At 37.0% G+C, this 14,907-nt stretch overlaps 1 protein-coding gene across 1 annotated transcript in view; it reads left to right on the plus strand.

Moving 5' to 3' along the window:
* Positions 1–5,206: 5,206 nt before the first annotated feature.
* LOC133304558 (histone acetyltransferase HAC12) overlaps positions 5,207–14,907 on the plus strand; it is a 10,042-nt gene continuing 341 nt past the window's right edge. Inside the window, exons 1-5 of the mRNA XM_061504603.1 lie at positions 5,207–5,486; positions 6,003–6,206; positions 13,656–13,919; positions 14,586–14,700; positions 14,886–14,907. The exon at positions 14,886–14,907 is cut by the window's right edge and continues 341 nt beyond it. Of these exons, the coding sequence (XP_061360587.1) occupies positions 13,726–13,919; positions 14,586–14,700; positions 14,886–14,907 (331 nt within the window). The 5' untranslated portion in view covers positions 5,207–5,486; positions 6,003–6,206; positions 13,656–13,725. The remainder of the gene's footprint in view (positions 5,487–6,002; positions 6,207–13,655; positions 13,920–14,585; positions 14,701–14,885) is intronic.

The raw sequence follows: 14,907 nt of genomic DNA on the forward strand, positions 1-14,907 counted from the left end.
TAATTAAGCACCGCTTAATACGATGTAATGATAACACTACCGGTTATATACGGGGTGTTACAAACCCGAATTGAGAGTTTTAATTATACCTTTGCAGGTTGGAGCTACTGAAGTTTTGATATGTTCTGTTGGAACTTTCCCTTACTAAGGCTACATATATTAAGAAACCTATGCCTTTTCATGAAATCAACATCTTCTTGTATATGCTTGTGTAAGCAGTCTTGCGAATGTTGATCTACTTGATGTTGCTAGAAATATCATGGGATTAAATCCTGAAACAACCCTAGGTAAATATGTTTCTATCTTTTCTTTTTTCTTTGAAATTTGACTTAAGAGACTGGGGGTTCATGTAGTATGTCATATTGTTGGATTTTTTATTTATTTATGTAGTTGTGGTTGTTTCAAAGATATTTACGACTGCTGAAACCTTGTTGAATGCCCATACACTCAGAGAATGAATTTCATCAGCTCTAGGGTAAGTTAAATATTATAGCTATTCATTAAAGAATAGTAGTATAAAGATTGTTCTGGTGTCTATTGTTTCTTTCCATTTTATGCAGAGACTTGCAGAATAGAATCTTGGACTTTTACCTTTTAGACTTTAGCATTATATTAATTATGCCCCTATCGGCCTATTGGCTTCTTCAAAACATATTTGTAGTTTTTATATAAAAAGGATATACTAAATGGAATTGACAGTGGTATGAACAATGGCTTACAATTCCATTTTGCCTTCAGGCCCTCAGCACTAATCTCACGGTATAGCCACATGTTTTTTGTGTCAAGCTTTGTTAAAAATTCTTTGTATGGTTTCTATGTGTATGCATATATCAATTATTTAAGGCTGAGCCAATAGTTGTCTTTTTCTATCATCTTAATTTCTGATGCAACTTGTGGAAAAGTTTGGCATTGATCCTAATAATGCTTTTGCATTTTGGGACTGGGTTGGTGGCCGATATAGTGGTGAGATTTTTTCTTTAACATGAGTAGTAATTTGAATTATTGAAGATATGTGATTTTGACTATTATCTTTGCTTATAGTCTGCAGTGCTGTTGGAGTCTGTAAGAACCCGCACCGTTAATTAAGGAATTTAATTAATAAATTATGAAAAAATAAGAAATGATTCCATAATTGACCCTAATAATTATTATGAGGCTTTAATAATTATAGTAAGTGATTAATAATGCTGAAAGTCGCTTTTCGGAAGAAAAGTGCAGATACCGGTTCTGCTAGTCGGTATAAATGCGTACCAAAAAATTATCCCGGAAAATTATAATAAGTGCATGATAATTACTAGAATAGTATGTGGGACTTGTAAAACGAGTTTCAAGTCAAAATAATGAGAACTAGTGCTAGAAACTAGTACTGGCTTTGAAAAGCGCGTACCGAAAAGGTGCTCCGAAAATTATAAGAAAAATATGATAATTCTTGTAAAAATGTGTAGTTTCAGATTCTAAAGTTTGGGATTAAAATGCTAAGCGTAGCAATTAAAGTTAATATTGTGTGTTAGAAACTTAACCGCCTATATAAGCCTTATGTGAGGGCACAAAACCCTAGAAAACAGACTCCTATGCGTGGAGGGTGGCTGACCAGATTTTCCAAACACTTTTTTTGACTTCTCTTCTCCATTCTTGAGGTTTGAAGCCATTTCCTTTCAATTCTCTTCTCTTAAACACTTGGTGTGAGGGAGAGTGACCTTGGGAGAGTGTTGGAGGCCTTGTTTCTGAGTGTTGGGGGGGCTGTTTTGTGGTTGTGAAGGGGCTGAGTTGGTGGTTTGTGGTGTTGGAGCTTTCTCATTGGCTTGTGAGCTTCAAAGTGTCAACCTTTGTGAAGAAAGGACCCTTCTTGATGTACATTTTCGTGCACAGTGTTGAGACAGAACCATTAAGAGTTTCTTGTGAGCTCCAAGAGCCTTCATTTTTGAGTTTGAGCTTGGGTAAGCTTCATCACCTTTGATCCTGAGTCTTTGAGCTTAAAAATGGAACCTTGATGCATGTAAAGGTTAAAAGATGATAACTTAATGTTGAGGTTGGTCAAACACACCTAGATTTGCATGTTTAAGTGTCTAGAATCAGTAAAAACCCAACCTTGGAAGGATATCTTCACGAAATGCAGTTTCTGCATTCTGTCGTGAAATATCCGGATATGTGATATCCGGATATGAGATTTGGATATCCGGATATTGGATATCCGGATATTGGATATCCGGATATGTACAGTGAGATATCCGGATATGCAATATCCGGATATGGTCCCGAGGAATATCCAGATATTCTGGGATTTCGTAGAACAGTAGCTGTGCTGTGTGTACAGTAGGCTATTGTGGGTTTGTGGACCCTAGATTGATGAAGTTGAACTTCTGTAATTAATGAACTAAGTCAGAATCAAGGGACTAAGGGCTTATGGCTTGGTATGGAGCCTTAAGACGTAAAACGTAAAGGAAAGACGTTGTCTTTAAATTTTATGCTTGTGGTGCATTATTATTGATATAGTATTGATTCATAACAGATTGTGAATCTGCTGTGTTTGGACTTTGAGCTGTGGACTCTTGGCCTTGGGTGTTATCTTGCAAGGTAAGCTTTCGTGTCCTCGGTTTAGCCATGTTATGGTTCCACCATGTCCCTTGGGGGTGTGGTTATATGTATGTTGTGTTACATGCTTTGAATATTTGAAATGTTGTTGAGCTTTATGTGTAATGGCTTTTAATATGCATGTGTTGTTTCATCTTGACGGTAAGCCTGAGTATGTGGCGACATACAATATGGTGATCCGGGGTGAATGCAAGTGGCGTCTTGCACTAGTGTGGGTATTTGGCGTATATAAATCTTGCATTTCTCTGGCCAGTAGAATAGAATTGTCACTCATGACATGATTATCTGCTGCATTGCACTATTTTAGAAATGATATTGATGAACTGCTTTTAAACTTATATTGCACATGTAAGTGAGCTTGGGGTGGAAGATCCTTGAGGACCTCTTGCCTTACTGAGATTTCTTGTTTAGAGATCTCACCCCACGTTTAGGGAATGCTTATTTCAGGTTCAGGTAGTATGGTGACTGATGCCTCTGGCGGCAGGAGGCCAGAGCTTAGCTGATTATGATATTTTGCTGTATTGCTGCCATGACTGGATTTGGATGCTGTTTATGTTTCCGCTATTTAGGATTATGTTGTTATTAAGACTGATGTTGGACATGTTTCCTTATTTGAGTGAGCATGGGGATTGTCCATGACATTTTTGTTAGTACTTTTAGATTGGAGTTGTATAAACTGTTAGATGGTCCGGTCTACGTTGTTGTAGTTCCGTGACTAGAGCCACACTTTTATTATCTATGTTATGAGGTATTTCAGTTAGCTGTTTTATTGCAATTACATACAGGCGATGTTTTATTAATTGATTAATAAGCAAGTTGGTAATGATAATGACATCATAATTGAAAAGAAAAAGATATTCCACATTTTTAATTAAGCGCCGCTTAATACGATAGTATGATAACATTACCGGATATATACGAGGTGTTACAGAGTCTTGCCTTTATCCCTACAATACAGGTTCTCAATAATTTAAAAGAATGTGATTTATTATTGATATGATTCTACTGCAGGCACTTCTTTAGAATTAATTGTCTTAGCTGTAGCTTAATCCATTCTAGTTTGTCTTGATATCTCTTATTGCCTAATGCATTCTGGTAAGCATTACATTAGCCATTTTGTTATGCTTCGTTCCTAATTATGAATTAAAAAAGTCTTGTTGGATTTCCCAGGACAACAAACCACCTAAGAGTAACAAAGTCTTGTTGGATGTTCCATGTTCTTTCCAAGGTGATTTTTTTAAATATTTTATTTTACAATTTATCACTTTTTTTAACAAAATTAAGTGCATCAAATTTCAATGTATTTCCCTTTTCTTGTTTGTATTTCCCTTTTTCGTCTGCTGCTGCAGGTGTAGTTTCTAGTGCTTATGAGATTATGTAGACTGGAGGAGACTGGTTTTTAATCACTTAAGTTACTAATGTTGTGATTATCAAGTTGGAGTTTTCCTCCCTAATTAAAGTTATTTTGCTAACGTGATAATCACTTTATTTTGAAGGCTAATTTTATTTAGATTATAATAAAGTAAAAGTTATGGATCCTATTTCGATTGATGAGAAAAAGTTGACTGCATGAGGTTTGGTTTTACTAGTTCAACAATTGAATAATATCATCAAATTAAAAAAATAGCCACATTAAAAATAATAGTACATTAGCCACGGTTAAGTCGTGCCTAAATAAGGATATCAAATTTTCTTTTACAAAAAATAGCTACGGACTTTTGCGTGGCTAAATAATTATGACCGTGTTTAGGGTTTGGGGGTTAGGGTTTGGGGTTTATGGTTTAAGGGTTAGGGGTAAAGGTTTAGGGGGTTAGGGTTTAGGGGTTAGGGTTAGGGTTTAAGGGGTTAGGGGGTGTTAGGGGTTTAGGGTTTAGGGTTTAGGGTTAGGGTTAGGGGTTCAGGGTTTACAATTGGATGATGCTTTTGGTTAGGTGTGTAAATAGATTAGGCTAAGCTTTGGCTTAAACAGGCCAGGCCTATATAAAACACATTGGGTTTGGCCTGACCTGTGTAGGCCCCAAATTACATGTTTGGCCTGATTTGCATTTAAAAAATAAAAAACTTGGCCTGTTAAATATTTAACAATTAAAAAAGTAACAAAAATAATATTACTTTATTATTTAAAATTATTAAAATAATAATTTTATTTATTTTTTTAAAATAAATAATATGATGTAGGCCGGTCTATAAGCTTATAGGCCCGTCATATACAAAAAAACATATGGCCTATTTTTTAAATAGATTTTTTAAAAGCTAGGCCTGTTTTATTTTATTATTTGTAATAGGTCAAATCTGGCCTGATATAGGCTGAGTGAAACCAAAATGTACCACTTTTTAACTCCATATCCTGTTCTGTTATATTTTTGAAATGTACCAACTAATAAAACACAATAATTTCTTAACACGTTTATTTAGCATTTTTAATAAATTTTACCCATTTTGGATGGAACTAACTACAAGTTAATCAATTTTGTGGGTCTTATTCAAGTACAACATATGAATCCATAACAGGAGCTAGTCAGCACTAGCCTACTTAGACATGGGCCAGTCCATGAATTCAGCCCACAATTTGACCCATTAAGGTCGACAGTCATTCATTTTTGGTTCAACTTGAAATGCCTCTAAAATCTAAATGACTCTTCTCTCTGTAACTACTGCTTCCACCACCTCCAACCCAAATTTCCACAACCATCTTTTGTTTCTCTCATTCTCCACTCTCTCTCGTTCTTCCACTTCCTCCATCTCCTTCCCAACCCATTCTCACCGTGTATTTCAACCTCTCTCTTCTACCTCCACCGTGCTCCGTCTTGCCAGTTGCCGCGCCGCCACCCCCGGCCCTCCACCACCACCCCGGACTGACCCACCTTCAGGAAACGATTCAAGCCACCTTAAAGGTTCCAACTTTCGATTGTTTTCGTGCTTTAATTGCATAATTTAGGTTTCATTGATATTTTTAGCTTAAAATTATTTATTTTTTGTTTTATATATGTCCTGTTCTTTCTGAGAATAAGTGTTTGACTCATAAAGGGTTGGTTGGACAATAATTTTCTGTTATGGAAGTTAATAACTAATTATCTAAATCCTTAGGAAATTGTTTGAAATGAAGTATGGTCTGTTGTAGCATTGTATTATGTAGGACATGGTTAGTTTTGGATTCCTATCTTGTAGAAGCCACTCTATGTTTTGCCAACTATATTTGTATTTTTTTGAGTGTTGATCTTTGTTCCATTGCATTTTCAGTCTAGACTCTGGACACACATACTAAGTGCGTTACTCAATGTTTAAAATTGCCGTAAAGCAAGTATTGTTAGGCATAATGGTGCCCATATTTTGTGATATCAAATTTCTCACATGCTGATATGGCCGATTTCTATGATTTATGTTTTGATTTGGCGTTTATGCTTCTATAGTGAAGGTTCAGCTTTTGGTATTGACAAAATTTTTTGGATTTTTCTTTTGGGGAGGAGCAGATCTTGCTGCATCTTTATCCAAAATTCAAGATAGAGTACAGATCTTCTTTGCTGTTCTTTTCTGGATGTCTCTATTCTTTTGGGCTTCTGCCTGGGATGGGAGGAATAGACCGAACAAGGGATCAAGATTTAGAAGATAAAATAGTAAGCATTTAATTTGTATATATCAAATTATAACTTGGAGGACAGAATTATACAGCAACAGAAAAAAAATGATGCATATGTGTCGAATGAATATGTAAATTTTATGCTTGAAAATATTCTGCTTACTTCGATTCCTCCAGTCAGAGGTAACTTATGAGTGATCTCCTTTTCCTTATTTATGCTGCAATGGTGACGAAATGTTTAATTTGAAATTATATTCAAATTCTAAATGTCTTGGATTAGTACTTAAGTTTGGATTAGTACCTAAAATTTCCACACGTGCCTTGGCTGGAGGCGGTGTCACCGTCCTTTCTTTCTCCATGGCAAAAGCATCCTGAATCCTCTTTGGCGTGGTTGTCGATACCTATGTAACACCGATACTCACACGTGACACGATACGACACGATACGACACTCCGACACGTTAATTCTAAAAAATATTAGGTTTCGACACGTTAGGACACGTTTTGATTTTAAATAATACTTTTAATTTATGTAGTATATATTATATTTAATATTCAATAATTTAACAAAAAATATATCTTAGCTTATAATATTCATAAATTTTACAAAGAAACATAAGATATCCCAAATATTTATATTAAACTCAATAAAATGGTAATCGTAATCCAACGAGACAAATAGTTGGAACTAAAAACTAAACGCAACTTAACCTTTGAACCTTTTTTTGAATTTCTATAACACGTCTTGGAGTGTCGGAGTGTCGGAGTGTCCGAGAGTGTCGGCAAGTGTCGGATACGACACATTAGGGTTTTTGAAGTGTCGGTGCTTCATAGGTCGATATTCTGGGTTTTCTTTTCCAATTCCATGTAGTGATTTCTAACTCATTTTTGGCTCTGAACTGGATTGTTCGCCATTTTAGGTTCGTCGTAACCCATCAATCTATTAGGGTTTCCTTGATCCTTTACTTCTATTTGTCGATTTGATTCGTGGTCTAGTGTTTCTTGTTGTGGCTGTGGTTTGATTAAATTTGGTAATCTAGATTTAATCTTGTAATAATCAATCTCAGATGGGGATCCCCTTACGTGCGTAAACGGTTTTTTTTTTCTTTTTTATTTTTCAAGTTCATAGAGTTCTGCAAAAATGTGATGATTGCTGCATTACATATGTTTTGCCTTTTCTTTTTAGATTTTTTTACCTTATGATAGTATAGGTTTCTTCCAGTACTGTGTTCGCGCTGATAAGTCTATGAAATGAGACTTGAAACATATGGTTTAATGTGCAAATGGAAAGAAAAGAATACTTTTTGTGTTATTAAAACCCCCAAATTTATGTTGAATTGAGATTTATTGATTAAGTGTTAATGGGCTGCAAAATTTTATTTTTGAGGCCCATTTCCACCTTCAAATCAGAGAAGTCAGACAGAAAAGAAAAGCAAGTGAAAAAGAAAGAAAAGAAATAAAAGAAGAAAACAAAAGAAAGGAGAAAAAGAAATGGGCCAAGCAAATCAAATGAGACAAGCCCAAGTGAAGAAAAGCAAAGAAAGAAATTGGAAGAAAGAAAAAAAATCAGAAGCGTGAAACAAAAGCTGAGAAAAGGAAACCCTAGCACCCACCATTCGACCAAACCCATCTCAGCCAAACCCTCACCTCAAACCGATTTAACCTGAAATCCTTCCACAAATCGAACCACAAAGTCAGACCGTGCCGTGAATTTGGTTCAGTCATCAAGTTTTAACCCCACCCACGGTTCATTAAGTGAAGAATCAAACCCTAGCCACTCTTTCTTTATACCGAAAATGCCAAACAAAACCCTTAACTGAGTGGGTGAGCTGGAATCTGTTGTGAGTGGGGGCTAAAACAACTTTTGGAGTGTGGGAGCAATTTGTGCACAAAAATCGCACGGTTGAGAGGAGCCACGTGGAAGATGATCCAAGGGTTTCAGAGCTATTGCATGCAGTGGAGCTGATATAAAAGGAGCAAGGGACCTTCTGCTGTAACATTTCTTCTTCTCCATTTTTCTTTATTTTTTATTTTTGTATTTTCTTGTACTGTAAATAGATGCTGCTTTGTTTTGAACTTGTCAGCAAGGAAGCACAGACACTTGTAAAAACAGGAAGAGTCGGGTCCGACACGCTCCGACACGGCGACACGCTCCGACACGTTCCGACACGGTGTCGGACACGCGGTTGACTTTTTCTGACACGTTGACCATTCCGACACGCGAATTTGACCGTGTCCGACACGGTCAAATGGCATTTTCGTAATTTTTTTTTAATTTTTTTTTTAAAAAATTGATTTTTTTTTAAAAGTTAAAATATATTAATAAAGCTTCCACCTGATCATATCAATTTTATCTTTTTGTCTTTTTTCCCCTTAAGTAGATAAGAGATCATCTCAGCATCATTGTTGTCAATTCCTATCACGCTCTTGTTGTATTTTCTTCTCTCGGATCTCTCTCTAATATGATTTGATCTCTCTATATGATATTATATCCCTCTCTCATCCCAGTTCTTATTTTTTTATTAAAGCTTCCATCTTTATAACGTGTTGATGGGTATTATTAATTTAGTTTCATTTTTTTGTTAAATTATTAAATATTAAATGAAATATACACTATATAAATTAAAAATATTATTTAATATTAAAACGTGGCCCAACGTGTCGAAATTCATAATTTTTTAAGATTGACGTGTCGGAGTGTCGTGTCACGTGTCGCGTGTCGTACCGGTGCTACATAGCTTGTCAGCACAGTACCGAGGCTATTCTGTTGAATAGGACTCGGGCTGTGTTTTATGTTTTCTGCCCTGTAGTTCTTCTGTAAATTTTCATTTTCATTTTCATTTTCATTATGTTGTTTTTGTAGCTCAACCATTATGGGTATGAGCTAAACTTTTTAAGGTTGAGTCTAGGTACCCGAACCTCAGTTATGGATGTTTGTTAATTGTTTTTGTTAAACTTTGATTTCCAGTTGTTTAATACCATACTCTTTAATTAAATATTCTGTCATTGAGGCCTGATGATAGATATTATGTTAGGAATTAGTCATCGAGAGGTGACAAATTCTGGAAATGTATTAAGCACATGGACTTGATTGTGAGAGCATTCAAGGGCTGTCACTCAGAGATGAGGACAGCCACCATGTAATTTTTGGACTTGAAATGTATGAGTCCTTGCTTCATTTAGCACAGAGATGTGTAAATGTTTGTTTAGGATAAAATGATTGTAAGAGATTAAAATTCAACAAGAAGTGATCCGTTAACTGAGAATTAATTTTTAGTAATCTGTAATTAACTTTCATTCCATTGCTGTGGGGAAAGGTAACCAAAGTTCAACCTGTTTTTACAACCTACTTCTCACAAACTCAGATTTTTTGCCCTTTGATTTCTAATATTTCAATCATAGTTCTGTTTGTAATTTCTTTATATAAAAAATCTTTTTACATCAAATACCCAATATGTTTGGCTTTTTGACCCTTTTGCCCCTCATTAATTAATAACCAATTTGCCCCTGATCAAGAACTATCCACCAACCTGCCCCCTTTTAGTCGACTACCTTGCTGTTTTAGTCGAGCAAATGGTCAATCTTCAGAAAGTGGACTACCGCAAATTTAGTCGACTAAAAAATCATCTTAATCGACTACATTTTTGGGATATTTAGTCGACTAAGTATCGATATTTAGTCGACTAAATGTCGACTGAAACCCTATATTTTCCATGTTTTCGGTCTCATTTCGATTGTTGTTGTTGTGTAAACCTAAATAGCTCCCTTTGTTCATGTGTAATCCTCTCAATCCGATTGTATTTCATCCCACCATCTCTACAGACCTAATATTGTGAAATCATTGTCATTGCCCAATTCCAAACCCCAAAATCCGAACCCAAACCCCCAATTTCAGAACCCAAGTCCCAATTTCGTGAGGAAGATGAGCACAAGTCCAAACATGTATGTGACAATGATCTACTATGATGGAAAGCATTATGAAGGCCCCAATGGTGTTCAATTTGAAGGAAAAACGAAAATGTTGAAAATCAAACGGGGCACTACATACAATGAGTTAAATGAGAGAATTCAGCAAAAATTGGGTTTGCAAGGCAGCCAATGCGTTCAACGGATGATTGCCAGGGTAGAGACAATAGTTGGTAAGGATGCTATTTACTACATTGGTAACGATATATGTGATGATGAAGATGTCGAATGTGTCATAGATGCAATTGTTGACCGAAAATTTCAAAATTTTATTGAGATATATGTTGAATTAGATTGTGGTCAATCTTCATCTGCACCCATGCATACAAGAAGTGAACCGTATTTTGGTCATGAAGAAAGAGTAGTCGATTTATCTGCACCTGCACATGTCATAAGTCAGATAACACTGCGGGAAATAGATGAGGATGAACAGGATGCCGATATGGACAGCGATGAGGACGGTGAACCTGAGAGTGTTATTCCACTAGGTGACACGTCAGATACTGACGTAGAGGGTGATTTCGACGCTGACACAAGCTCACCATCCCCGGGTTCGCAGGTTACGAGACCACTTCGTGTTGACCTTGTTAGCAGTGGTAAGATTTGTTTTTTAAAGATTTAATTTAGCAATTATTTTTTTTGTTATGAATGGTATTGACGGTGGCATTATAATGCATCCGTAGGTTCTGAGGTCGAGCCATTTTGGAATGAAAGCTCACATTATACCTTCATTAATTGGGCCCACCCTAATGATGAGACGGAGATATTGTATGGTGACGATGATGATCACGGTGGCTGGCAATTAGGGGATCCTTTATATTTGTATCAGGAGTTTCGTAGCAAATCTGAAATGCAACATGCAGTCAAATTATATTGTATGAAGGCTCACCGTACTGCCGTTGTGGCAAAAAGTGATGACCATAGATTTGTGATGAAGTGTCGACACCATAATGATGGATGTCCCTGGTATGTGAGGGCATTGTTGCCGAAGAATGGAAATACTTGGGTGGTTAGTAAATGGGTTAAAGAACACACCTGCCTAAACCAAGGTCTTAACCGGGATCATAGACAGTTGGATTCTGATGTGATATGTGCAACCATTATCAGTATGTATTATTCGATATATCTAACTTCCTAAGGTATGTTAACGTTAATCAGTTTGTATTCTGACTGTTGGCCGGTGTTTTTTTTAATATAGGTATGTTAAAAGAAGATCCATCATTGAAGCCAGTTCTTATTCAAGAGAGGGTACAACGTTTGTATGGATACAACATATCTTACAGGAAAGCTTGGAAGGCTAAAATGAAAGCCATTGTGCCAGCGCCATCTTTCCTATCTTCTTTGTCATTGCATTTATGCCCTTCATGACATCACGCAGTGAAAATCCACCTTCAGGTTCAGCTATCTCCTCAACCTCAGCCACATCCTCCTCCTTCTCCTCCTCCTCCTCCTCCACATCTGGCTCAACAATATGGTCATCTGGGGCAACATAAGGAACCTCAACCTGGGGCATACCACTAAACTCCCACACACCCGATCTCGTGTTCTTAGTAATCTTGCACTGCTCCAATAGACGCTTTCCGAACTTGCAATTATAGCCCGTGGTCTTCTTCAACAGCTCAGTCTCCATGGGAACACCAAAGTGAACCAATATCCTCTGTACCAGACAGGCGTATGGAAGATGACCCTTATGTTTGGCCTTAAACATAAACCAACAGATATAGTGCCTCCAGTTCACCATCTGGGCATGTCGGATAGCCCACATAATGGGAATGTCATGTTCCAACACCCTGGAATGATTAAAAGATCGCGGAAACAGAACGTGGGTGAGGACATAGTGTAGTATACGGGACTCCACAGAAAGCAACCCCACCGTATAGTGCAAGTGTTCCCCACGGACTCTTCTCTGCTCCTGCACGGCATCCTCTCGTACATATCCTGGAAGTACTACACCACTATCAGCGTCATACACCACAGTCTGAGAAGAGTCAAAATCATAGCCGAGTATCTCCAACCATGCAGGTGCCGTCATGATGATCTCTATTCCACAGACCCTCGACCTCAGCTCGCCCTGTACGTAGCTGAGGTTATGGTAGAAGGCCCGCACCATAAGCTCTGAATACGGACATAGGGTCTCGGCCAACACCCTCAGATGTGCCGCCTCCAACACCCCCACAATTTCAAATCCCTCCTTATCAAAAAAGGCTGTATCCAAAGATTTTGGAGCACATAACGGCCGGTTCAAATGGTCACGTACGAATGAAGCGTGGACGGCAGGGTCGTCCTCAAACAGATACCCATACGGGAGGTCAACAGTATCAGGCTCTTCGTCTTGTCGCCTTGACGAAGAAGGCCGCTCTTGCCTATGCTTGGTGCGTCTCTCAAGTGACTCATTGCCCTCATCGCTTGGTCTTCTGCGGCTCGTCATTTGTTTAGGGTACCTACAATGAAACATGTCAGCATTTAACTATATGAAACATGTCATGATGGTAATGAAAACTTGCAACATAAGCGCTGTAAACCAAAAGCAAACTTTTGCCCCATACAAACTTTTCAAACAAAAAAATTCACACAATGCAAAAAAATAAACCTTAGTAGATTAGGGTTACAAAACCTACAACAAACGCTTTGATTAGAGTTCACAAATTCGGACAACAAACAAATACAAAAAATTCCTAAACCTAAAACACAATGCAAGTTAAGAAACCTTACCTATCCTTCAGATTTCACGATTTGGACCAAATTTGGGGGCAATCCACACGCCTAAAGGAAGGGTTTGGGGCGTTCTTCAGCTGCTCCTGCGGATTTGGGGTTTGGGCCGCCTCCTTAGTCGATTAGGTCATCTTACTCCCCCTCTGCCGAATGGGGGGTTTTTAAAAAACAAATCCGTCGATATTTAGTCGACTAAATATCGATACTTAGTCGACTAAATATCCCAAAAATGTAGTCGATTAAGATGATTTTTTAGTCGACTAAATTTGCGGTAGTCCACTTTCTGAAGATTGACCATTTGCTCGACTAAAACAACAAGGTAGTCGACTAAAAGGGGGCAGGTTGGTGGATAGTTCTTGATCAGGGGCAAATTGGTTATTAATTAATTAATGAGGGGCAAAAGGATCAAAAAGCCCAATATGTTTTCCCTTCTATTTTTCATCCTTTAGCTCAAGAAATTAATTTAGAAAATTATAAAAAAATAGAGTAATGTGGTTAGTACTATTTTAGATTAGTTTTGCTTTTATTTTATTTTTACTCTCTTTCTAGATTAGATTCAGTTTTAGCAATTGCAAATTTTAGTCAAGTTACAAACGCCAAAGATCCTTGTGGGAATGATATTAGGGTCTTAAATACGCCCTATATTACTTGTTGTCGCGTATACTTGCGCGCTCACTTGCATAACTGTTAGCAAGGCAACATGCGGCACTAATCAAATTGTTGACTTTTTATTTACGTTGGAATGAATTTATTTTTGACATTTAATACGCACAAGTCATCAGGGTATTTGGTTTGTAACCTGATTACAGGGGTCTGGTACGGGCGAAGTGCTAGCTGATGGTGGAGTCCCAGAAACATTTTTGACTTATATGAAGAATAATGAAGCTACAGGCACATATTCCGGGGCAGATATCAGGACAGGTACCTAATCAAGCAGGGTCTCAGTTGCCTGGACTGACCCAAGTTGGGAATGCCATCCCTCCTCAGATGCCAACTTTAGGTGGTATACAACGTTCAACAATTAATATGGATCCTGAATTTCTAAGAGCACGTTCATTTATTCAAGAAAAGATGTAAGATGTTTTTTTATTTGTATAATCACATTCGTTAAGGGGTAACTTGACTATTTTGTCAGTAGGTTAATTAGTGGAGATGGATATTTTTCTTAAAGTTGACTACCGACATACAAGTGTAAACTTAATTGTGAAAGCCAGTATATGTTATAGATAAGTTCATAAACGAAATAAGTTGTTGGATTTATCTAAATAAAAAAGGGAAAGGAAAATCATTTTTTGGACAATATCATTATTATATATTCCTTCTTATGTGCCAATTAATGATTTGTGGCTCGTTTGTATTGCCTAATTGAATATTTAGGCTAAGATGTAATAATTTGATCAGTTTCAGAATTTTATTTAGATTGCAATAATTTGCTCTGTTTGCAAAGTATTTGCAATTTGCTGAGTCATGGTTCTTTGTCCTCCACTATATAGTTTATGGCTTAACTTTGCTTTGACTAGGTCATTCTATCGATATGGGATCCCTGCAGTGTAGATGCCATTAAGTGAACTAGATTAATGTCTCTGTATCTAATAGTATTATGTGCCTATTGCCCCACCTGTAATATTTTTTGACTTAAAAATAGTATAATATGCACATAAGATTAACTTATGATAATCTTTTTTCGTTCATGTCAATTTTACTTAACAGCAATAAATATTTTATTTTTTACCTTCCAGCTGGGATATGTTATTGCAACGACAACCGCAGCCAGTTACAGAAGTACAGAGAAGGAAGTATAAGGATCTTGCAAAACGCCTAGAGGAGGCCATGTTGAAAGCTGCTCTCTCTAAGGTTTTTTTTTTTTATCTTGGGCCTCTAGCTAGTTTTCTTTTCCGATATTTGGAGGGATCCAAATCTTCTGTTATTTTAAATACTCAAGATTTCTGATTCTGGAAGTAATAACATGGAACCTTCTACCACCTCTTTTATTTTAAATAATATTTTTGTGTTGACTATGTTTTGGACTTTCCTTTTAGGAGGATTACATGAATTTGGAAA

The sequence above is a fragment of the Gastrolobium bilobum genome, unplaced genomic scaffold (genome assembly GCF_033153095.1).
Source record: "Gastrolobium bilobum isolate Gb01-03AN ecotype WA unplaced genomic scaffold, APGP_CSIRO_Gbil_v1 utg5129, whole genome shotgun sequence".
Taxonomy (NCBI): Eukaryota; Viridiplantae; Streptophyta; class Magnoliopsida; order Fabales; family Fabaceae; genus Gastrolobium; species Gastrolobium bilobum.